The sequence below is a fragment of the Nelumbo lutea genome, chromosome 1 (genome assembly GCF_056320005.1).
Source record: "Nelumbo lutea isolate HS-2025 chromosome 1, American lotus-T2T, whole genome shotgun sequence".
NCBI classification, from domain to species: Eukaryota; Viridiplantae; Streptophyta; class Magnoliopsida; order Proteales; family Nelumbonaceae; genus Nelumbo; species Nelumbo lutea.
Window position 1 is genome coordinate 99,943,779 of NC_142684.1, and position 24,566 is coordinate 99,968,344.

Sequence of the window (24,566 nt, forward strand, 5' to 3'; positions counted from 1 at the left end):
TCGCTGAGTTTGGTCGTTGCTTATAGGTTCTCTCCCCTCTTTCCGCAAGGTCTGTAATCTACAATATTGTGTTTGTCTTGATTTTGTTGTGATTTTTCTTTTTTTTTTTTTTGTTGTAATTATTTTCTGCTGAAGGTCATGGTAAGAAGGGTGGTTATCAGTTGTTCTTGGAAGAATCTAGACATGGATGTACGCCTTCCCGATCAAGTGAGAGGATGGTGAAAGACGAACTCTGCCGGCCATCTACATCTCGTGCTAAGTGGAAGTATGGTAGGAACAACATGGAGAATAAAGGGCTTTTAAGCCAGAAGGAATGGAAAGGGCATCTCAGGGTCCGAGCATGCAAAGCATATGAAAAGGAGGGAGAGGAAGAAGAAGAGAGAGGGGGAGTAAGGAGGAAGAAGAATGGAAAGGGCATCTCACGTCCGGGCATGCTTGTTCGGACGACTTGTCCCTGGTCGCCGGTGGCTTTGTCATTCACAATGGCACTGGTTGAAGTGAAGGCGCCATCGAGCTTGGAGGTGCTAGGGTTTCAAAGTGAAGAGAGAGAGGGGGGAGTTCGAACTCGTGAAGACAGATGAATGGGTTTTGTCTTTTTGCATCCAATTGAATCGATTGACGGACCTCCAAACTCGATCGTTACACATTCAACGCTGAATTCAACGTGGTCGAACGTAATTGGAGGGTGCACTCGACCAATGCACCAATAAGTGCACAAAACGTAAACTCGGGGTTAGTGATAATTACCACTGAGCGTGTTTTTATAAAAGTATTTTTGTAAATGTGCTTTTATAAAAGTGTTTTCATAAAGTAAGTGTTTTAATGAAATATTTTTATAAATGTGTTTTAGTAACAGTACTTTCATAAAAGTGCTTTTATAAAAGTATTTTTATAAAAAATGCTTTCATAAAAATATTAAAAAAAAATACTTTCGTGTGCTTTTGTAAAAATATTTTCGCAAAAATGCTTTTATAAAAATAATTTCATAAAAGTGCTTTTATAAAAATAATTTCATAAAAGTGCTTTTACAAAAATGTTTTTATAAAAGTGCATTAATAAAGTATTTTTATAAAAATGCTTTAATAAAAGTGTTTTCATAAAAATGCTTTCATGTAAAATTACTTTTATAAAAATGTTTTCATAAAAATATTTTTATAAAAATGTTTTTACAAAAGTAAACATCTAATGTCAACAATTTAGCATGCTGAATTTCCTCAAAGAATGAAAATGAACAAGATGGGGCATGATTGTTTTTAATGCTCAAGGCTATTCAATTTTTGTGATATGGGGCTAATTTTTCATTCAAAAAAGAATGTGACCCATGACAAGAATTTTGTAATTAAACACTAATGTTATTCATTCTTGCCTAGAACCAGCACCAATTAAAAGAATGAAACCCTGAGAAGTAAATCAAACATGGCCTTAACATCTGTTCTCCTTATCCACAGCCATTTTATGTGTCAACGCTACAACTAAGCACCAGAAAATAGCATATTTTCTGAAGAACTATTCATTTTGCATGAAAGTAAACGTATCTTCAGTACAGAAGTTGACAAGATCAAAATACTGTTTCGGTTGCCAATCGTGAGAGGAGCGCCCTAAGTCCGACCATTCCTTACGAGAGAAAGCAAAAAGATAAAAACATAAACAAAAAAAAAAAAAAAAAACATTACTTCCACTTCGAACCCACAAACATATTCTCCATTATTTCCAAGAAAAAAATGAACGGAGTACCTCAAGCATCATCAAATAGAAACACTGAAACAGATCATATTCATCCAAATATGGAACAAAAACTAACCTTACGGGGTTGACCAAAATTGTTTTTCCTACTTTTTGACTAAAACCTTCCCTGTAGTTTTGTGTCAGGAGTTCAACTCAACAGTATTGACCACAGGAAAACATAGAAACTTCTTCACATGTTACAAATGCTAGGTTGGCACTTTCTGTTCTCTGAGAAACCATTCAACCTTTGAGCCCTCTTATAAGCCACCTTACATAGTCTGAAATGAGAAACTGTGCTTTCCCATAGTCCTCTGCTTGAGTTAAATGCAGTCTAAGATGGCTTCTACTTCTTCTTCTTTGACTTGGACAGTGATTGAGCATATGCAGTTCCCTGACAAAAAAAAAAGGGGAGAGAGAAGGTATTAGTGATTCATGTTCAGGGACACAGTTGCAGCATATGAAAAATGAGAGATCAGTTGAACCTAGCAGTCTTGTAATTACGGGGAAAAAACACTAGGACAGGGAAATGAGCATCTTTGACAATCTACTCACCTCCAACCATTCATCCATTGAAGCATCAGTTGTTCCAGTCCCCACTTCAACTTTTGGCATCCTTTTAGTTTTCTGGGTAATTTAAACCAGAAAGTTTAAAAAAAAAAATGTTCTGATAAATAACAGAGCAAATATCATAATTGCATTAGCTAGGCCTGCTATAAACATGATAATAACACAGGAATAGGAGAGCAATCAATAGAAAACAACTAGGACTTTCAATTAATACAACAGGAAAGTTATGCCCCGATCTAAAATTTTACGAGTTGCCTCCAATTATTAACACTAACCAGATCATCACAATTACTAATTTGAATATGAGTTGCACACATACCCTTTTTATTATCAGTCGCACATTGATGCAAATTTTAAGGAGGAGATTAATGCCCTCCATAAGAATAACACTTGGGAGTTGGTGGATCTTCCCAAGTAGAAGGACCTAATAGTGTAAATGTGTGTTTCAAGTAAAGTATAGGGTAGATGGGACAGTAGAAAGGTACAAAGCATGATCGGTGGCAAAAGGGTATACCCAAGTATATGGCATTGATTATGTTGAGACTTGGCTTTGGTAGCAAAATTGAACTCAATTTGGGTTGTCTTGTCGCTCTGCCTACCAATCTGGATTGGGAATTACATAGTAATGGTGACTTGGAAGAGAATGCAAGGTGTGTAGATTAAAGAAGTCTTTATGTGGCTTAAAGCAGTCTCCCAAAGCTTGGTTTAGTAGGTTTCATATGGTGGATCAGCAAGTAAGGTTCAAGGTCAAGCAATGCCAGTCTGATCACACTCTTTGTTAAGGAGCCCAGGGAATGTTGCAGCACTGGTTGTATATATAGATGACATTATCATCACAAGTGACAAGAGTTTTGAGATACAGAATTTGAAGGAGTTTTTGGCTACCCAATGTGAGGTGAACAATATAGGGCCACTACGGTATTTTCTTGGAATCAAGGTTGCTTGCTCCTAAAAGGGTATTTTCGTTTCTCATAGGAAATACATCTTGGATCTATTACAGGACACAAGGAAACTAGGTGCAAAGCCAATTGATTGGTGTTAATCACAGCTTGGGTGATTGTGATGGAGAACCTTTGAAAGATGTAAAATAGTTTTAAAGGTTAGGGGGAAATTGTTGTACTTGTCTATGACGCAACCAGATATTGCTTATGTTGTGGGAGTTTTGAGTCCATTTATGCACTCTCCTAGGTACCATACTTAGAAGCTGCTAAGAGAGTTCTCAAGTACTTTAAGAAATATCTAGGAAGTGGGTTACTATTCAAGAAGCAAAATCACTTGAAATGGAGGGTTATACTGATGCGGGCAAGTGTTGTGGATGACAAAAAGTCCACCCATTGGTATTGTACTTTTGTGGGAGGAAATCCTAGTGACATGGAAGAGAAAAAGGCAAAGTGTGGTTGCTAAATCAAGTGTTGTAAGGCCATGGCTCATGGGATGGCTGAAGTGCTTTGGATAAAGTTTGGGGAACTGGGATTTAGTGTGGACATCCCTATGTCTCTCTATTTTGATAACAAAGCATATTGAAGTAAACAAACACTTTATAAGGGAGAAGCTCAAGAAGGATCAAGTGTGTACCACTTATTTCAGCTCCAAAGAGCAACTTGCTGATGTTATTTCAAAGGGGCTTTAGAGTTTGTGACACAATGAATTATGTGATAAGTTGGTCATGATTGACATATACAGCCCAACTTGAGGGGGAATTTTGTTAGAGTGTTGTTAGTTTATTTTTATATTAGACTATGCCACCAAGGGCACCACTGTAATTTTTCATTCTTTTTATTTGTTTGTGTTGTCTCCTAGTACAAATAACATACCTGGTGCTGCCAGCCAGAGTTTTTTGGCTCTCTAAAGTTTCTTCCTCCTCTCCTCTCTTTGTTTTCCTCTCTTCTTCCTCTCTTTTGTTGTTCAATTGTTTTTAGGGTAGATAACATGTAGAAATGAAAAAGATGAGCAAGAAGACCTAGCGGTCTAGCCTAACCACGCAATAGCATGCCCAAACCCAGCTCAGTCTGGGCATGGGCTGGCCAACTTGGGTTTTCATCTTGGATTAGGCCTTGGCCCAAGGCTCATGTATTAGGGTTGACCCTAAACCCAACCCACCCAAGTTGCATATTTTCAGTTATAAATCAAAACATGGCACTATTGCAGCAGCTGACATGTAAAAATTGCAACTATACCTACAACTGTGCACAACCTGTTGTTCCTGTTCCATGTTAATACCTAACAAATTAAAACATGGCTACAACCTACAATGTTGTAAATTACCAATTAAAACTTCAAATTCAAGGTCAACTCATCAAAACATAACAAGCTAGGTGAGGCGCAATGCAAAAATGAGCTTCACCTGCAAATCTAGGCTACCCTTTTAGAACACTTACAACACCTAGGCAACAAGGTGCATCCCTGTCATTTAGGCTTGCCATCCCACCTTAACAACTATGATGTAGTCATTTTAATGAAATAAAGAGTTCCTTAATTGCAGGAGAGATGCCTAGGCATGATGGCTAGAACCACTTCCTCTAGGTGAAATGCCTAGCAATCCTTATTGGCTTCAAAACAAAGAAGTTAAATCACCTTCTGTTAGTTTCTTCTCTATTACTACATCAATCCCACAATATAACCTACATTAACAGAATGAAGCTTGTATTCTGTTGTTTATAAAAGGAGAAAAAAGGAAAAATAAGTCCTGATTTTTCAACATATTTATATTAACACATACATGTGTCACATACAATTACAAAGTCATTACTTACCTTGGAAAGCTGCTTTATTTGACCATATATCCACAACCCAAAAAGGCCAAGAAGAGCAAGGCCAAGGGTAATAAGAAAAACAGACTCAACACTGAGAAAGCCACTAGCCTCAACAACTTCAATGGTACCATTGTAGAAAGTGCTCTGAAATGGTTGCTGATCTATCTCATAAATGATTGTACCCACAAGATCAAATGATCCAGGCTGCAAGAACAGATAATAGGATGCTTGAGACATTTTTTTTATTTGATTAAAAAGACAAATATGCATAGGATCAAGTTACAATCCTCATTTGTTTTTCTTTTCACATAAATTCAAATATAAAGCAAAAGCCAATTGCTGATCAAACAATCAATTCATAAGATGCACACCAATTACAACAAGGTTACATACCTGCAAGTACTTGGAAACAGAAAATATATATGGAAAAGTGGCCTGAACAGAAGTTGGAACAGTTGCATTGTTAAAGACCTGAATCACAATCGAAATTATATGTTAATAATAAAGGTGCACAGAACAGAAAAAATACAAAAGTTAGAATACACATTGCAGTTAAAATGAAACCAAAGAAAACATGCTTGCATATGAACCAAAGTTAGAATACACATTAGACAGGGACTTCATTTTTTTTTTATCAATAACTCAAACATTTTATTAATTTAAGAAGGAAAAATAAGTACAACACACTAAATACAAAGTTAGCAGATCTCTTAACCCAGCCAACAATTATATGATTATATCCATATCTCTGGTTAACCACCCAACAATTATTCAGGGACTTTAAAATGGATGAAAATGTAAGAGCAAGGAAAACTCTTGAAAGGTTAATGACTAAGTAAAGATGCAAAAAGCATTCATAACTAAAACAAGAAATACCTGTTTTAGAAGTAAATCAGATTAGGTCTCATACATAGATTATATATACAACAAAATTTTAATAGAAATATTCCTCTGGAAGTATCTTGCATCTGAAGTCACAGTATAGGTAGTTGTGGTCTGGGGACCATGATGGAGCACATAAGTAGAGGATCAGGACACATTGCCAGATGGGCTGTTAACCAAAATCCGGCATGATATCATCAGTTTCAACCATCTTACTTGAAGTTTTTTTTATTTTTTTTTGATGAATGAATAGGCAATTTTATTAAAGAGATGGAAAAGGGAGTACAACCAGCCTTGGAGGAGGCACGAGATGCTACCTCCCCAAAGGTACGAGTACAAGCCCAAGCACTGTGAAATTATAGATTAACCCAATACATAGAAGCCCGAGAAACCCCTTGCTTAGCCAAAGAATCTGACAAAGCATTAGCTGATCTGCTGACCCATTGGAAATTGACTGTCATACTTCTTGTTAACAATTTAACTTTCCTCCGAAGATCTCTGTAGCCTCAAGTGACGGTCTCTGGATTCTGCAGCCAACAAACTATTACCTTGGAATCTCCTCCAACTACCAGATTTTCCACTCCAAGTTGGCTTGCAATCTGTAAACCTTGTACAGCTGCTAGTATTTGAGCTCTTGTTGAGTCACCCACTCCTACTGGGCCTGAGAATAAAGAGATGATGTTGCTGTTCTTATCCCTCAAGATTCCACCAATTCCAGAAGGCCCTGGATTACCTTGACTACTGCCATCAAAATTGAGCTTGATTACACCTTCTGGAGGAGGAGCCCAACTAGCTTGTAGTCTGGATTTCTTTGATGCTATTGATGCCACTGCTACCCAACTCCTCCAAAAGTCATCGTAGGAAAAATCTACAAACAGTTCTGATGCTTTCAGCCATAGGATGGATCTTGTTAGTATGCATTCCTTAACTTCCTCGGCACTCCTTTTTTTTTCATGGAAGATCCTTGTGTTCCGTTCCTCCCATAAGGTCCATACCATGGCAGCTCTTACTCATTTCCACATAAGCTTCTTGGAGTATTATTTTTTCAGAATTTTTTATGATTATTATTTTTTTCAACATTTTAAGAGTCCTAGTAGAACTTTTCTCCATCTCCCAAATTCAAATTGTATATAGTGAAAACATGTACCCATTTTCATGTTTGAAGCTTGCTTTTGGCCCAGGCTTCATGGTAGGCCACATGAATGGAGGTTCCAATCCTCTGAATTTAAGGAAAGTGGGAACTGATGGGACCCCAAACCACTCTACGGGTCATGTTGACCCAGACCCAAATCCTATCCAATTACATAGAAGGCATGAGCTACTGCCTAAATTTAGGGCAGAAGTGAAAACCTGAGTCTAGATTGTTAGTTGTACCTGCTGCAGCTAAAACCTAGAATTAAGTTCACTAGACCATAACCAATTTTGGTCCCAGCTATCTGGAGTCCTACTTTCCTGCATCCTAGAACACAGACAACATTTTTTGGGTAAAAACATTGGCACCACATAAATGGCTTTTCATGGATAGAAGTACTACTTATATTTGACAATATACACAATATTTTCTTCTTATATGTACCTGCAGACAGTGATGTTCACATAAACATGTGCTGAAAGACAATGGTTTGCATGGGCCCCACCATGAATTCATAGCTGTACGGCACTACAGCAGACTTTTTTTCTTCACTCAATGGAGCTACGGTCTAGGGTTGATTTATAGTCTGGATACGTACATACATACTAAAAAGGAAATAGGTTAATGTAGTGAGAAATGATTTAAGGGCCCGTGATTTAGCAATGGATATGGTACTAAAAAGAACACAATTGAGGAACACAATTAATGTAGCCAACCTCATATGGTTGGGACAAGGCTTAAATGATGATAATAGTGATTACATGTAATATATTATATATATTTTATATTATATTATATATATTTAAGCTTGTAATAATAATAGGTGCTAAGCCCAGCTTGGGCCCAGCCCATGATTACAGATTACCCTTAGGCTACACAACAAGGGTAGCCTGATCTCCAAACTGATGTGAACAGAAAAACAAATTACATGCAGCACTTCAAATATACAACAATAAGCACAAGAAATACCATTCTGAAAACAACAAAACAAGTTAAGACTTTTAGGGATTTCAGACCTGAACCTAAAGTAGAACTTCTCCTGGAACAGTTCCGCTACAATAATAAAGGCATCAAGCTGGCCTCCCGTGCAGACACGCAGCGATAGAAGGATTGGAAGGTGCCAAAATGGGTTGACCCCTCAAAACCCAAGCTTCCAATACTTGGAACCCCTAGTTGGGGCCAAGGTACAGCTCAAACAAGAGAGAGAACCTAAAAAGACCCCTACAGACACAGCCCACTTCTCTTTTATAAGACTCAATGACTTGTTGGAGAAGCCAATTTATATATTTACACATATGCCCCTAGAATGTTTCCCTTTCACAAATAACTCCTAAAGAACAAAGCTAACTTTAAACAGACCCCAAAAGATAACTTTTGTAAAAAAAAGACCCAAGAGACCAAAACCCAACAGATGTGCACCCAACTGCCCCTGACCAGAATCTGAATTATAAAATGACCAAAACACCCCTGGACCCAAACTGTCAACAAAATTACCCAAAAAATAACAATTTGGAATCCTACTACAAAAAGTCATGCAAATACAGAATACATTCACATTTTTTCTTTTTTTCCTTTTCTTTCTTTCTTTCTTTTTTGGCCTCACCACACACAAACCATGTAACCCTTGCCCCACAATCCTGGTGAAGGTGGGAATTAGATCCTAAGTCTCAGTTTATATTCAAGCTTGTTCTATGAATAGGCCACCTATAAGAATTTGGCCCAGTTTGAGGTTGGCTATTGGCATATCATTTAAAATTTTACATCTGCTTTTACAAATTTGGACAAACAGAAACTGTTGGGAGACACATGGCTACCTGGGCCTAATCTTTTTTTTATAGGAAACGGTGACTTTCATTGAAGTTAGTTTAATACAAAAATACAACTGTCAACCACTCAAACAAAAGGGTGCTGAGCCCAAAAAACAAACTTAAGTTACATTACTGCCCAAAACAAGTTTTCTCTAAAAGTCCCTTGCTTTGCCAACATATCAGCTAGCCCATTAGCCAACCTTCTGACCCAATTGAAAGAGACTCCTATACCCCCCAACTTTGTGATTGCATCCAACCAATTACTAGCTTAGAATCCCCTTCTGCCTTGATGAAGGACCATTTGCTTAGCCAGCCTTAAGCCTTGGAGTAAAGCCAACATTTCCACTCTTAGTGAATGGTCAAGCCAATATGCCACGTGATCAACCCTTCGGCCACATTGGAATATTGGATTACTATCACTCACCCATGTTTGGTAATCTCATTTTCTTTTAAGAAATAAATTCATAAAACCTAAAACATTAAAACCTTTTATAGTGCTATTGCTATGGCACATAAATAATAGCTTGTGGGGCAAAGTATGCATCATCATACATAGCAGATTTTAACTCCTTAGCCTCTTAATTAACTGCCCTCAACTCAACTAAGCCTTAACCCCAACTATTAAAGATCGGTCACATGAATCCTGTCCTTCCATTGTGCTCTATCAAAATCATGTTTTCTGTTAGATTGCAAGTCCTTGGATCATTTCTTACCACTTCAACCTATGTCTCGTACTTGCACCAAGTCATTATTAACCAACTCCCCTATATGAAAAAATTGTAATGCCTACTTTGAACCTGGATACACATTTTGACCTCTTAAGACTTCTATCCCACTGTAATATTGTAGACCAAAGGTCTACTGAAAATTACCAAATTAACTCCAAAAGAAAGAAATAATTTGCCCCAGAATCAAATATATGAGGGGGAAATCCAACCAAGACACCACTGATTCACATTGATTACCAGAACGCAAGGGAGGAATGTCTTGTAGACATATTAAAACCTGTTGTGGAGATTGGAGAATCATGGAGTGCAATTATCACCTTGTAAATTTAGATCCTTAATTAAAAATTAAAATCAACAGGTAAATACCAGCTCCACCCCTAAGGTCAGCACTGCTTAAGCAAAAAATGAAATTTCAACTAAACTGGAAATTCTCCTAAACTACTAGGGAAAGGGCAAGTTTAAAGAAAAACTAAGGATCCATTTGGTTCACAGTTCGAATTGGAATAGGAATTGGAGTCGAAATCCATTGGAAAAGAATTGGAATGGTCTATTCCCCCTGCCTGCTTGGTTTAGACAGGAATTCGAATTAGAATCGGCAGAAATGGATTCTCATTCCCAATGGAGGGGGAGGAAATAGCCATTCCCTCAAATGGGGGATGTCATTCCACCAGGAATGGGAATGGGATTCCGATTCCACCCAACCAAATGGTTGGAATCGGAATAGACCATTCTGATTGCAATTTCAAGCCCCATTCCTGCAAACTAAACGGGCCCCAACTCCGAAATCCAAGATAATCAGGATACTTACACCCTTGTATCTGGCAAATTTAACCTTACTTTGTTCAATTCATCCCCCATATATCCTGAAGCTCTAGCTTATTGTGTTGCATTTTCAGAATATTAACTGCCTTAAGGTTGTTATTCAACTTCCAATAATCACCTTTAATAAATAGTAAGAGACCCTGACCCTGTACTTCCAAGTAACAATCCTATATCTAAAGATTTATTCAACTTCTACTCCACCTTCTTCTTTTCCCATTCTGTTCTCTTCTTTTGCAGTTTCATCAAGCAATCTTTGAGAGGCTGAAGTACACAGTTGCAAGTTAGAGATTTTTTTTTCTTTTTGAGAAAAGGTAAAGTATTTTGTATTTGATTGTAAAGATGGTTGTACATGGGGTGACAAGACCCAAGTTCACTAGAATCTGTATGTAACAAAAAGCACATTAGTTGAGAGATTATGAGCCTTTTCCCAAGAATATATTTTTGCTAACATGTTCTCCCCAGCTAAAGTGAAGGATTGCCAGCACATAGTTCCAAGTTTGCCTGCTAACAGGGAAGTGCAGAAAGAGATGGTCTCTGTCTTCTTGTGAAATATTGCATAAAGGACAGTTGGAGAGGTGACTGGAATTCCTCTTTTCATAAGCTTTTCTTTAGTGAGGAATTTACCATGAGCCGCAGTCCATAACAGAAAAGCAACTTTAGAGAATAAATAATATCAGCTGAGTAACATTTAATTTCTTGTTCACTGCAGTAAAAGAATATGCATACACCAAGTAAGATACTAAGACAAGCTCATAATATATAACATACAGATATTAAGAGAGAATCTTCTACAAAAAGCCAAAATATCAAACATTTTGAAAGTACAAAACCCCAGATTGAGTCACTTAGCCCAGAGCAAAACAAGTTATGGCTTCCTCCATATATCCACAAGCAATCAACAGCTTAATCAAAACTAGGAATCTTCCATCATAGGTGATAAATGACATTTCTAGGAAAGCAGAAACTTTGCAATCCAAATGATATAGAGAACAACTTCACACCGAAAAAAGAACTATACAGTTCTAAAAGATGCAAAACTAAAAATTTTCATCATCAGCTATATCACCAGTCACCAAATGAACTTTGTAATTACGGTTAGTGTATTTTATGAACTCCTTTCATATATATTTTCTGGAGGGGACGAGGGGTAATGTACTTGCATTCCCACCAGGTATTTTTGATGTTAATAAAATTGACAGTGGCCAGTTGTCCACCCCTCCTCTGGGAGTAAAGCTTGGGGTATAAAAAAACCAAATGACTTTTGTAGGAGGCACGTGGATCAGCATTACACAGTCACCAACTCTTTCATAAATAAACCAAGTCTACAGACTTAACACTATTCATCTATCAATAAAAGCTTGAGTAGAATAAACAATAATGATTACCTGAAAACACAGTACACATGCATCACGAAGAAAAACATAATTTAGGTTTACCTGTGCAGTAAGGTTTTGGACCAACAGACGATGATCGAAAGGAAGGTGGATGCTAGCCTTAATAGCAACAACATTCAAATTTGATTCCCCTGTATTTTTTATTAAAAAACAACCACTAAGGAAAGCTATGGATACAGCTAAAGTGTGACAAAATAATGAAAGGGTCCATTAAGATCAATAATCTGATTTGTGAACAGGGGTGATGCATGGTGGGCCTTGAAATAAAGAACAAAAACTAGAACTTGACGCCGCAATTGGCTAAAAAGCTTACCTTCATTATTTACTCCAACTAGTATTTCAGCCTCTTCCCCTGCTGGCACCACTGCAGAACACAAAAGGAATTTAAAGACTCGATCCTAAGCAAGTTAAATTATACATACAAAAGAAAATTGATGGAAACTCTTACAGCGTGCTGCATTTTTTGGGAAAACATAGACAGTTTCGACTCCTGGAGCTGGACTAAAACTCCCATCACCATAATCCTGGACATCATCACCAACAATTCCGAGATCACCTCCTTCAACAACTTCGGTCACTTCAACTTCCGACTCAGATTGACACTTAACAACTGTCGACAAACACAGACCAGCGAGCACACTGATTAAACATAACGTTGTCTATATAAAATGCAAGGAATTGACAACAAAAGATGGGTACATGTTTTTCAGACTCAATTGGGTCCAAAATATAATCTAGATCAAAGGACGAAATCATGTATGTACCAGAAGTAAAAATAAATGAAAACTTAAACGAAAATCTGCCCAACCCGTCTAATAAAACGGCATAAACCCGAAATGAAAGAAATCGCTTCAACAACAAAGAAAGGGACAGTTCATATAAATATAGATTATAGAAACATTTTATTATCGGCATATAAATAATAAATAAATATAGAAATAGAAACATTATGGCAACTCGAATGACAAACTAAACAAGCTCCATAGAAAGGGAAGGAAAGATTAAAAACAAACAAACAAACAACAAAAAATCGCACTCGCAGAAAAGCTGATTGGACCATCACAAATGGATATAAGTTTCTTACTAGCCGCCAGCCAAAATTCACAGTAAATCTTAAAACGGCTAAAAATTTTGAAGGTAGCATATCAGAGTTCTTCCTGATGCATACATGCACACAGAGACAATACGAACAAAACTCCAGTGAAGTTAAGGTGGACCGATCTTAAAACCAAGACATTTCTGACGCCAATAAAAATGAAAACCAGAAACAAAAAGCAAGCAAAACTCGTTCAGATCTGAAAATCAGGAAATAAGAGATCAAGAAACATTACCTTGGAGGAAAGGAGATGAGATGAGGAGAAGAGCGAACAAGAAAACCCTAATTGCCATTGGAACTCGTCTGAAACGAGTTACGAGTGCACAAGCTCTCGAACCAGCGCACGATAAGCAGAAGAATGGCTGTTGACTATTTTTGCTTGTATTTTCTAGTTTAACCTCTGTAAGACGAATTCGCGCTCAGGTAAAAAACACAAGGACAAAATCGAAAAAACCAGCACTCAGCAGCCCACAAACGACCAAACGGCGACTACCAACTCCAAGTGCTCTTGATTCACTGCAAGGCTGAAACATGCAAGAAATATCAAATAGGCAAGGAATATTAAAATTGACATATTTTAATTTTTAAATTAAAGTGGGTTTTTTAGAAAACCAATAATTTTTTTCTTTTTTTTTTTTTTTTGAAGAGAATCCAACCATAAATTTTCTTTAAATTTATCTTTTCGGTTAAAAAAAAAATAGAGAATGGCTGTTTAACCCAGAATCAGAATTTATGTGAATTCGGAATTAATGTTGGGCAGGCGTTGATGATAGAGTGAGGTTTTTTGAATGTTTATAAGTTTATAATGAAATTTAAAAATCTGCATTGAATCTGTCCGTGCTTTTCCGAAATGCTTCCTGACTGTGCATCGGGCTGTTGAAATAAATAATGATAACGTCTCACTAGTTATAAAATACATGGGCTATCACCGTCCAAAATTTGGGTCCATGTATTTTATAACTGATGTAGTGTATTGTCATTGTTTCGACAGCCCATCATTAGAAATTATTAATAATTTAATAAATTGAATTAATTATATTAGTAATTTTTAATAAAAATAATAAATTATTACTAATTATTTTTCTTAATACATGAGACCAGACAGCTTTGTACGGGCTATTTCGTATAAGGTGAACATGTTGGCTAATAAGGTGTGACACCAATGACACCCAAATGGTCTAGCGAGAGGTTGAATGGATGTGGATGCATGCATTTTATGATATTATAATTGATTACACAATCCATTGAATACTTATTGCTTTCAGATAATTTATCTCGGCTTGGCCATTTGAAAAAACCAACCCTGTTTTGAAGCTTTATGTGGTATTAATCAAGATCCACTTTATTTAAGCTCAGTTTGGAAAGAGTATAAATACAAATATATATAATATAATTGCATATAAAATAATATATAACGTAAGGTTTTGTATTCTACAAATTTGTATTTATACTCTTTCTAAATTGAGTTTTATAAGCAAAATTGATGATGGATCTCTATGACATTTTCAATTATGTCATGTTCATCTAAGTTCAATTTAAGTATTGTTTTTTGGTTATGACTAGTTTATCCAATCACAATCTAAGTTGCATTTTAGTGAGAGTTGTCAATCCCCTATTCTCTAGATAGATTTTTATTTTTATTTTTTGGTATCTTAATGCTAATTTTTAAATATATATATATATATATATATATATATATTAGGGACCCATGAGATGCACAAGAAAACCCAATATCCTATTTGATTACAAAATGTAATAAAATGATAGTGTCACCCACATGGTAAACAAAAATAACAATCAATGTTTTAAAAACTAACCCGGATGCCAAACCATTTTTTCTTCGGGTCATGGGCCATTGGTTCGATCATTTGGGTCAAATGGGCCAAATCATGCCACATTATGTCAAACATATGTTTAATTTATATTTTTAATGTAATTTTTAATTTTTACTTGTAAAAGAGGCTAAAATTTGCAATTTGGATCCCAAAAGAGGTTTTTTTTTGGGCAAAAATAATGGGTCGTTTGATGACTTTTGACACAGAGATCTCAAAAAGTTACCCAAAATCAAAGAAATAAAAAATATCATCTGAATCTGACATCCAAACGCAAAGCTATGGCCTCCAAAATTTTGCACATACATTAAGTGTGCAATCTCTGACTTATTGATCGGGTCAAATAGATTAATGGTTCAACCACCAAGTTGGATGGTTTTTGCCCAGCTAGTTGGTTTCATGCAAACCAAACCAGCAATATTGACCAAGTGACAATTTGAACAGTTATAAATTACACTAATTTCCGATAATTTTCAATAAATAATGGTTATAAATAAAAAATAACAACAAACTACAATAAAAATTAAATAACAATAATAGTTACAACAAACGAAAATAACAATATTTTTTGTTAACTGAATAAAAGCAAAGTAGATAACAATATATACTAACTAAATAACAATAAATTACACTAACTTTTGATAGTATTCAGTAATTCACAATTATAAAAAAATATTGAGAATTAATTTTCCATTGAAATTATTAATTAAAAAACTAATAATTATTATTTTGTTTTAATTGAAGGAATTTCTTTTCTAAAATAAACCAAATAGTAATTAATGTAATTAATTACAATTTTCAGGAAATCTTGAGTTATTTTTAATTAATTTCCTGAAATTATCAAATAACTGAAATTATTTGTTTTAATTACACCAAAATTAAATAAAAAATAATTATTATTTGTTCTATTTCAGGGAAATTATTTTCTCCAAAATTAAAAAATATTAATTAATGTAATTAATTACAATTTTAGGAAATTATTACAAATAATTGAAATGATATGTTTTAATTACACCAAAATAAATTAAGGTAAATAATTTTCTCCGAAAACAAAATATTAATTACAATTTTCAGGAAATCATCAGACATTTTAAATAACTGATAATTATTAATTTTCTAAAATTATCAAATAACTGAAACCGTTTCTTTTAATTATTTAACAAAATATTAATTAACATAATGAATTAAAATCTTCAGAAAATTTTGAGTTATTTTTAATAAGCAATAATTATTAGTTTTCTAAATTTAATTTCCTGAAATTATTTGTTTGGTTTACACAAAATTAATTTAAATTATTTTAATTTCCTCAAAGGAAATAATTTTTTAAAAAATAAATACACGCATTAATTTAATAAATATTGTTAGACTAATAATAATTATTTTCGTAATAAATATTCCAACAATTATTAGAAATAAGTAATAAGTTAATTAGTAAATTACTGTAAATATATATATTTTTTCGAATTACATAAATAAATGGTTAAATTTTTTTAACTTTTATTAATTTTCCAAAAGTATTAAATAATGAAAATTATTTGAGACCAAATTTATTTAAGTGAATTAGATTATTTTTTATTTATTTGATTTAATGAAATAAATGATAAAATAATAATGAATAAAACTGAAATTATAGAAAAAAATGGATGTAGAACCGGGTCTGGGTCGAAATATCCAAAGTCCGACTGCTTTGACCTTCTTCTTGACCCGAATTTCATCGTAGTGGTTGCACCACGCAACGACCACAGTAGTGAAATAGTGGCTGATTTTGGGAGGTTTTTGGCAACGGAAAAAGTGCCCACTTGCAAGAATGACGCGGGCGACCATTATCTATAGCCCGGGCGAGGAGAAAGGTAATACGCTCGTCTTTCCCCAGGAAGAGAACCCGCTTGTCTCTTAAGCATCAAGATGGAGGAGAATATCTCCACGTCTAAAGGGAAATTCTGCTCGCAAAAAAGGGAGACTGTCCCCACTAGGTTGCGAATAGAGTTCGGGTGAAGCTGGCCAATGGTAACGCCAAAGTGGTTTATGACTTTGACTAAAAGGGGGTGGAAAGGCAGTCGCAGCCCCGCGGCGAGCTGCTCTCGAAAAATCACGATCTCGTCAGGACCGTGTTACCAAGGAAAACTACCCGAGAGAATGAAATATGTATACCCCCAGGCATATTGTAAGAGATGAGTATAGATTGGAGCCCCTCGGGCGTCATGGTTGAGGTACCAAACCTATCTAGCATCTGACCTCGGCGAGAGGTAGACGCCAAACTGCCCGAAGCTGCTTGGCCTACGGGTTCATAGTCATCCTCAAGTTCCACCTCGGGATCACTAAGGCAGTCGGGGGATACGGCTCGATTTGTAGAACCTACATCAGTCCTACTTGAAGAGTCGTCTGAGCTATCAAAGCTAGACATCGAGAAAAATAGGTGGATTCAGGAAGGTACTCACCGGAAGAAAGTTTTGAAGGCTCCGGAGACGGGAACAAGCCAAAAAACCTTGGAGGCTAAGTAACCAGCCTAGACGCGAGCTAAAAACCTTGGACGCGATCTCAATAGGCAAACCGCAGAAGTGACAAATCGACTAGGGTCCCCCACTATTTATAGCTACAGTAACCAAGAACCAACCGTGCATATCAAAGACGATCCGGCGGCCCACATTCGCGCTGACAGCACGTCCCCTTAGGTCGAGACGTGATTGGTGCACGTCTTTTTGAAAAGAGCGAAACGTCAATGCACGTCTTTTGAAACCGACGTCGCATCGGCACACGTCTTTCCGAAACTAATCGCGCCGCACATTCCCCTGCAACTGACAAAAACCGCCAGCGCACGTCCCTTCAGAACGACAGAGGCACGCTTTCTTCAAATTTAAATGACCCACTGTCACGTCCCAGCGATGTGAATTTTTGAAATTTAAAATGCGCGCTGTCACGACCATCAACATTCATGAGCAGTAGGCACGTTTCCCGCCTTCTCGGTACCAAAGAACCCTGGCAAATGTAACTCGCGCAATCAAGATTCGAAGGACGGGACAAATCCACTTACCACCTTGCAAAACTCCCCGCACCAGGGCAAGACCCTTGGCGCGAGGAGTGGAGGGCAATTGATGAAGGATGATTTGGCCCGATCTCATAGTTATGCGACACGTGGCAAAAGCAATAGCTCGACACAAAAGCAAGCCTAAGGCGTTTTCACCAAGAGGAGAAACCAGCGGACCGAACTCCCTACTAAGGGCCCGAACTCACCTTTGGCCCCAAACCGAAAAATAATCCATTGGCCTACCTTGTAACAGTTCGGGACATACCTCACCGAACTGACCTACCTGGTAATAGCTCGGGATACACCTCACCGAATTGACCTGCCCTATACTTGCCTCCAAACTCAAGACTTCGCCTCGCTCACCACTCCACACCTTCAGGGCACCAAAACCAAACAAACCGTACCATGCCTGACACTGAGGAAGTCCGTTCCCAAGGGCACCGCACCTGACTGGCTTGGGATCTGATGCTTGACGGCCGCACTCTAAATGGCCACCTGCCACCGCCACCTAACACCACCATCTCCAGTTAGAGAGACGGTTAGGCAGTGACGGTTCTGTCCCAGTAGAAAGGACGATGGCTGAATTGACAGACGTAAGGGTAATCATACCCGACCTGACAAGGGCCTCGGAGCGAGTGCGCGAAGTGATTATAAGAGCCCCTTGCCCCCAACGAACAAGGTATGTGAACTTTGCACCATCTGGTCTACACTTTGCCTTTGAGACATTACTGACTTGAGCTTCGGAGTTATCACACCGGGTTCCCCCCGGAGTTCTCTCATTTTTCCCGTTTCAGGCTCCCCGACGCTCCAGCTCAAAGGCGAGTTCGTTGACAGCTAAGACCGACCGGATTGCGCTCCATCAGATCCCATTGCCAATATAAGTAAAAATTGGTTAGAATTTTTCCATATAGGTTTTATTTGTCTAACTAGAAAATCATGAAAGATGACTATGTCAAATTAAATGAAGAAACAGAGATCAACATATATGAAAATAGAGGTATGGAAAGCAGACTAAGAGTGGTTAAAGAATATGGGTTAAGACAAAAGGGCCATAGAACATACCAATGTAGGCATCAAAATCTGGTTTTCAGGCTTCTATACTGGCTTTAATACTCTCAAGACTATGCCCACATTCTGCCATGGAACTTACCAGTGGCATTTCCTAGGATTTGGGTTTTTTAGGGTGGGTGGGGGGGGGGGGGAAGCAACCATGCAGAAAGTATTCTATACCCTTTTTTGACAGTAGTGGCACATTGGAAAGTAATAACAAGGAATCACAGTTGATTAAATCTTAAGAGGGTTTAACTCATCAACTATTTCTCCTTAGAGTTTGGTCAGCTCTATGCCATGGGGCACTACCTAAACAATGATAGACTAAACTAAATTTTGACAATAGTTCCCTTGGAGGTTCATTCAAGTATAGGAGTGTTCAAAGACCATTGTGGAAACATGCTACTAAGGTACTTGGGATGGGTGAGGACTAGAATTTCTCCAATGGCTGAACTCTTAGCTCTTATAGACTAAGATTTATAAAGGGAGTGGGATAGCTTAGTTGGTGAAAGAGATTTTCAAGTTGATTTCTACTCAAGACTGAAGGACCTACCATTGGCAATACCTTCCAACCTAAACTATTCGTTAAAATGGATTCCCATGTCTACTAATAGCCTAGCCATGTTATGGTCAAAAAGAGGGAATCATACTGGGGGATGCTAGGTGGAAAACATCTGTAGTTCAAATTTATTTGATTAATTGATACTGGTAGTTGTGAGCTCTAGAAAGCTCATGGACGGCTTAAAGAAATGAAGTCGCCACCAATTTTTTAGAGGAATTGGGTCTTTATTTTCAGATTTGAAAATCCAATTTACTTGCTTTGATAGTGTCTCCTTTCTTCGCCAGGAAAGGCACCTACCAAGAGATTTTGGATTCCAAGGATTGTGACAGGGAAGGTGTTAGGCACCCCTCTCTCCAAGATGTAGCAACCCAATACAGGAGTTGTCTAACCTCAAATTCTAATGAATCACCAATGAAAACAGTTGCTCAGAGGTCTAGAATTTAGGAAAAAATGCTTCCAACTTCACCCAGAATTGATTTGAGGTAATGTTATTGGGTCTTAGGTACTAATTTCCCTAAGACCCTCACCTCTCTACCTCTTTTTCTCAATCTGGAGGAAACTAGGAATGCATGTTTTCCATGATTTCAGGACTTCAAGCAACCCAGAACTAAATTGAAAATAGAGATTACAAATTCGAATTTAGAAAAATGGTGGAATAAGAGACTTACCTCTCATGTACAACCTTGAGAAGAGTTTGCCAACAGCTTGAAAGAGTTCAAATGAAGGTTGGACGAGTTATTGAGTTGGGGTCAGTGTTTCAGGTTTTAAATCTTCAGTTTGGAAAACAGTGGAAGCATATTTAAGGCTTGATCTTCAAAGACTTTGGGATTTCAGGTAAAATGGAGGTATTACAGAGGTTGATGGAAATACTCTTTTCTCCTTCTTTTGTAGATTTCTCCTCCCCTCTCCCAGATTTTGAGTTGGGTCTGTATTTATAAAAAAAATGAGGGAATGAGTTCTGAAATTCATCCAATCAGAGAGTCTGAACTTGAAAATAACTTTTTCACAAAAATGGGTAAAGATTTTTCAAAGAAAATGGTACTCAGTCAAGATTTCATCTTTGGTGAAATGTTTTCTTCGATTTGGGGATGGTTTTCATGGGTTTTGTGCATCCAATGTGAGGTTGGGCATGCTTGTCATGGTTGTCTTGTATGTGGGGCTGCCAGTGGTGGAAAATGTAAATTTGGTAAACTTTTAAATGTGGTTTTGTCTTTTTTTTTTTTAGTTTTAAGTGGGGGTATCTTTGGTATTTTGAGATTCTTAAGCTTATTAGGCTCAATTTCATTGGTCCAGGTGTTTGAACAATTCAAGAATAGGTCTGGCATCATCCATCACCCTTTTAAGGTTTCAAGTTGGGACAGATGATGTGGTAATTTAATCTCGTGTGTCGAAATGATATCTTCTTAGTTTAATGGCCAAACATGTGAATTAAGATATGAAATTTGATGTGATAGGGCTTTTTGGGTTTTTGAACACAGTGGTGAGATCTAATTAGTCTAATAGGATCAGGATGATGGAGATCTATGGTTAATAAATTTGGATCAATGTGATTTGTTGAAATAGAGTCTTTATTTGATAAAGGGTCAAGTAGGGGAATTTTGAGATGAAATTCGGTGGGTAGGCACTTTTGAAAATCTTGAATCTGATGGAAGTGATGGATCTTTGATTAGAGGTGTAAATTGACATATTTAGTTTGGGTCAATAGTTTATCAACTAACGAGAATACTCGAAATGAAATCTTACTTTTTAACGGTCAAATGGAGTTAGGTTGTGAAATTTGATGTGCTAGGGTTTTTTGGGTTTTCGAACATAGTGATAAGGTCTGATTGATTAAATAAAGTTGGGATTATGGATGATAAGCTTTAATAAATGAGATTTACTAAAATGGAATATTTGTTTGATGAAGAGTCAAACAGAAAAATTTTGGGATGAAATTTGGTGAATAAGCACTTTTAAATATTTTGAATTTGATAAAAGTAATAGATCTTTGATCATAAGTGTAAATTGACATATTTAGTTTGGGTCAATGGTTTATCAGTTAATGAGATAACCCAAAATGGAATAGTTAATTAAATGACCTAAAATGGAATCTCACTTTTTTTAATGGTCAAATGGAAGAATTTGGTCATTAAATTTGAAGTGTTGGGGTTTTTTGGATCTCTAAACACGGTGGTGAAGTTTGATCGGTCAGATGAAGTTGGGATGATGGATGATAAACTTTAACTAATGAGGCTTGTTGAATTAGGATTTTGGCCTGATGGTGGGTCAAATGGGGGAAGTTTGGGAAGTTTGAGTTAAAATTTGGTGGGTAAGGACAGATTAAGGTGAAGAGTTGAGTGGATGCTTCTAATCTAAGAAAGAAATGGATAGTCTAGGTTTTCTAATTCTAGTTGTGCAGGGCTATCAAAAATGAAGTTGGCATGATGAATGGTGTATGTGTGACTTATTTATTGTTTCCTAAGTCTAGGCCATATTTGATTTGACAGCGATATTGATTTCGAGGTTTTCATTTGTCTTGTGGATTGTGTTAAAAGAGAAATTTTTTTACTTTGTAAAGTCTCAATTTGATTTGATTATGATTCTAAGTTTTGGGGTTTGAAAGAAGGGTACAAAAAGGTAAGGTGAAGGGGCCGAGCAAAAATTGTGTGCTAGCAACAACTTACAGTTGATGAGAGTTTGAGTTGAGTTGGCTCTTTCACTAACCAGCTTAGAGAATAAGGTTGCTCTTTAAATTCTCCATGCTTTGTAGATCTATACACTTACAGGTTATGTAAATATATGATCTGTGAATCAGATCTGTTGTCATCATATGATAGTTGATAACCCTATTGTCAACATATGAATCTTTTGATTCTCTTAAAGCTGAACACTACTGATAGGATTGAGCCAATAAGAATCAATCCTAACCCAATTATAATTAGAATACGAAGCTCAAAACCAGAACCAATTCTACCAATTAATTTAGAGATACAAAAGGAAAAGAACCATGGTATGAGAAATTTATTCTTTTACTTAATTTGCATGTTTGGGTAAGGAAAATCAATATTTTTGTATATTTTTATGTAGTCGCATCTTTAGTTGAACACTTGTGTGTCTATTGGGGAATGACATATTGATAGAAGAATGGTTCCATGCTTCTGTCTTACTTTAATTATGGGTGTACTCTTATTTAATACAAAATTATATGCATACACAATTCGAGAACAAATACAACATACTTAGGAAGTGCCATTAGGATTACAACAAACTCATAAATAATACTAGGTTTACAGTAGATCCTAAGACCAAGATACCAGTTGCTAATGAAGATGTTTGGCAGAATGTTTATAATGTTAGTGAATCACAAACACTGACATGGTTTAAAAGCTTATTGATGTAAATACTAATTATACATAAACACATGCATAAATGGACGTGGGCAAAGAAATTCAGGATGATGACATATCGACATTGGGATGAATTATAATACTTCTTTGAGGGGACACAAGTAGTGGGAAATAGGGATTACTTAACCAACATGGATCTAGATCACCTTATTGAATTCACATAGCCATGTAGCTCTGTACTAGTATTGATTTTCAAGACAGTGGAACCCCATTTATTGGGGAATTACTGTCAAATCCTAACATCGTTGATCTTAACATAATATCTCAATAGAGACTATTGAACGTCATACTAGAGTTGGGGATCCTCCAACCACCATGAAGAAGGGGAAAAGGCATAACGTTCAAGGGATTGAGTGTGTCATTCATACTTGGGTGAAAACAAAGAAGAATCAAATGAAATAAGATGTAGAGATATATAAGAGAGAAGTAGCAAGAGAAAGGGACAATGAAGAAAGGCTAAGGGACATGGAAATGGAGGAGATGGAAAAAATACAACAATGTATGAACATTCTTAATGACATGTATGCAAAATCACACCTTTCAACCTACTGCTACTTCAAGGCGATGAAACTCTTTCATAATGTAAAATGAATGAAATCTTTAATGCCAATGAGACCTGAACTTAGGAATGATTGACTTGCAACTCTCATGGGTGATGGATCACTGAGCCAGCATTAACATCTTTTATCATGCACTTTTATCTTCGAACTAATAGTTGCTCTACTTTTTTGATATGCTTCCTATGTGACTTTTTTGGAACTCCTATATGAACTATGATACGTTTCATTCTATGCTTTTTTTTTTGGAAACAATGTGAGAATGCACTCTTGAGTCCAATACATATTGGACTATTGCTTTGGAACATATTTTTGTTTGATCTTGTTTATTATAATCATCATAGGGTAAATATTTTCTACTACAATGGAACATATCGTCATGGTGACACGTTGGTGTAAGAGGTGTATAAATGGTGATGATTTGTCATCATTAGATAATGACATGATGATGATGGGTGTTGCACTACCTTTGGTGCGGAAAATGCATAATACGAGAATACGAAAACAACCATGTAAGACATCTTCTCTAAATAAACATATATAACATACGCATGGCATGAAATTCTATATTACTTAAAAAAAATCTAAATAGATGTTATGAGCCATTTAGGATGGAATGACATGTGTTAAAAAACTTTCGAATCTACTTAGGCAAAAGGGACATCTGAAAGACATGAGAAATATCATTATAGAAGAGGCATTGGCATTTTTTTTATAATTGTAGGCCAAATGATGGCAGATCGTTTTCAACACTCTTCTTGGACAATTAATACACACAAAAAAAGGGTTGTCATAGCAATTTGTCGAGTAGGGAGAGAGATAGTGGCTCCGCCTTCCTTCGATCAGGTTTCAACATATATTAGGGAGTTAGAGAGATTTTACCTGAAGTTCAAGGTAATTACAATATTAATCACACTATTGTTCTTTTATTTTTTATGATTTCTTATTGAGATTGTTTAAACACCAATAAGATTGCCTTGGTGCTATGAATGGCACACATGTTTCTACTAGTGTGCCGCAGGCTGAGTAAATACCTTATAGGGGTAGGATAAAATTTTCACATCAAATGTCTTAGCAACATGTGACTTTGATATGCTTTTTACCTTTGTATACACTAGTCAGGAAGGATCTACACATGAATCTATGATACTTGTAGAAGCCATGGCGAGGCCAAATATTAGGTTTCCAATACCTCATTCAGGTGATTCAAAATAAAATGTTATATCCATTACACTTTTACTCAATTG

The 24,566-nt window shown here is 36.5% G+C and overlaps 1 protein-coding gene across 1 annotated transcript; it reads right to left on the bottom strand.

The window, feature by feature from the left end:
* Nucleotides 1-1,673: 1,673 nt before the first annotated feature.
* On the bottom strand, nt 1,674-13,463 carry LOC148876397 (translocon-associated protein subunit alpha-like). Its single transcript, XM_088966764.1, has 8 exons — nt 13,143-13,463; nt 12,260-12,421; nt 12,125-12,175; nt 11,854-11,942; nt 5,439-5,516; nt 5,046-5,249; nt 2,278-2,349; nt 1,674-2,116 (listed from the first exon to the last, which is right to left on the bottom strand). Exons 1-8 carry the CDS (start codon nt 13,198-13,200, stop codon nt 2,069-2,071), a joined length of 762 nt encoding a protein of 253 aa, XP_088822890.1. The 5' UTR covers nt 13,201-13,463; the 3' UTR covers nt 1,674-2,068.
* Nucleotides 13,464-24,566: the final 11,103 nt, after the last annotated feature.

Coding starts and splice junctions, on each gene's coding strand:
- LOC148876397 (XM_088966764.1), bottom strand. CDS start 13,200: ATGGCAATTAGGGTTTTCTTGTTCGCTCTTCTCCTCATCTCATCTCCT. Junction 12,176..12,259: donor CCCAAAAAATGCAGCACGCT/GTAAGAGTTTCC, acceptor TGTGTTCTGCAG/TGGTGCCAGCAGGGGAAGAG. Junction 11,943..12,124: donor AGTTGGAGTAAATAATGAAG/GTAAGCTTTTTA, acceptor TAAAAAATACAG/GGGAATCAAATTTGAATGTT.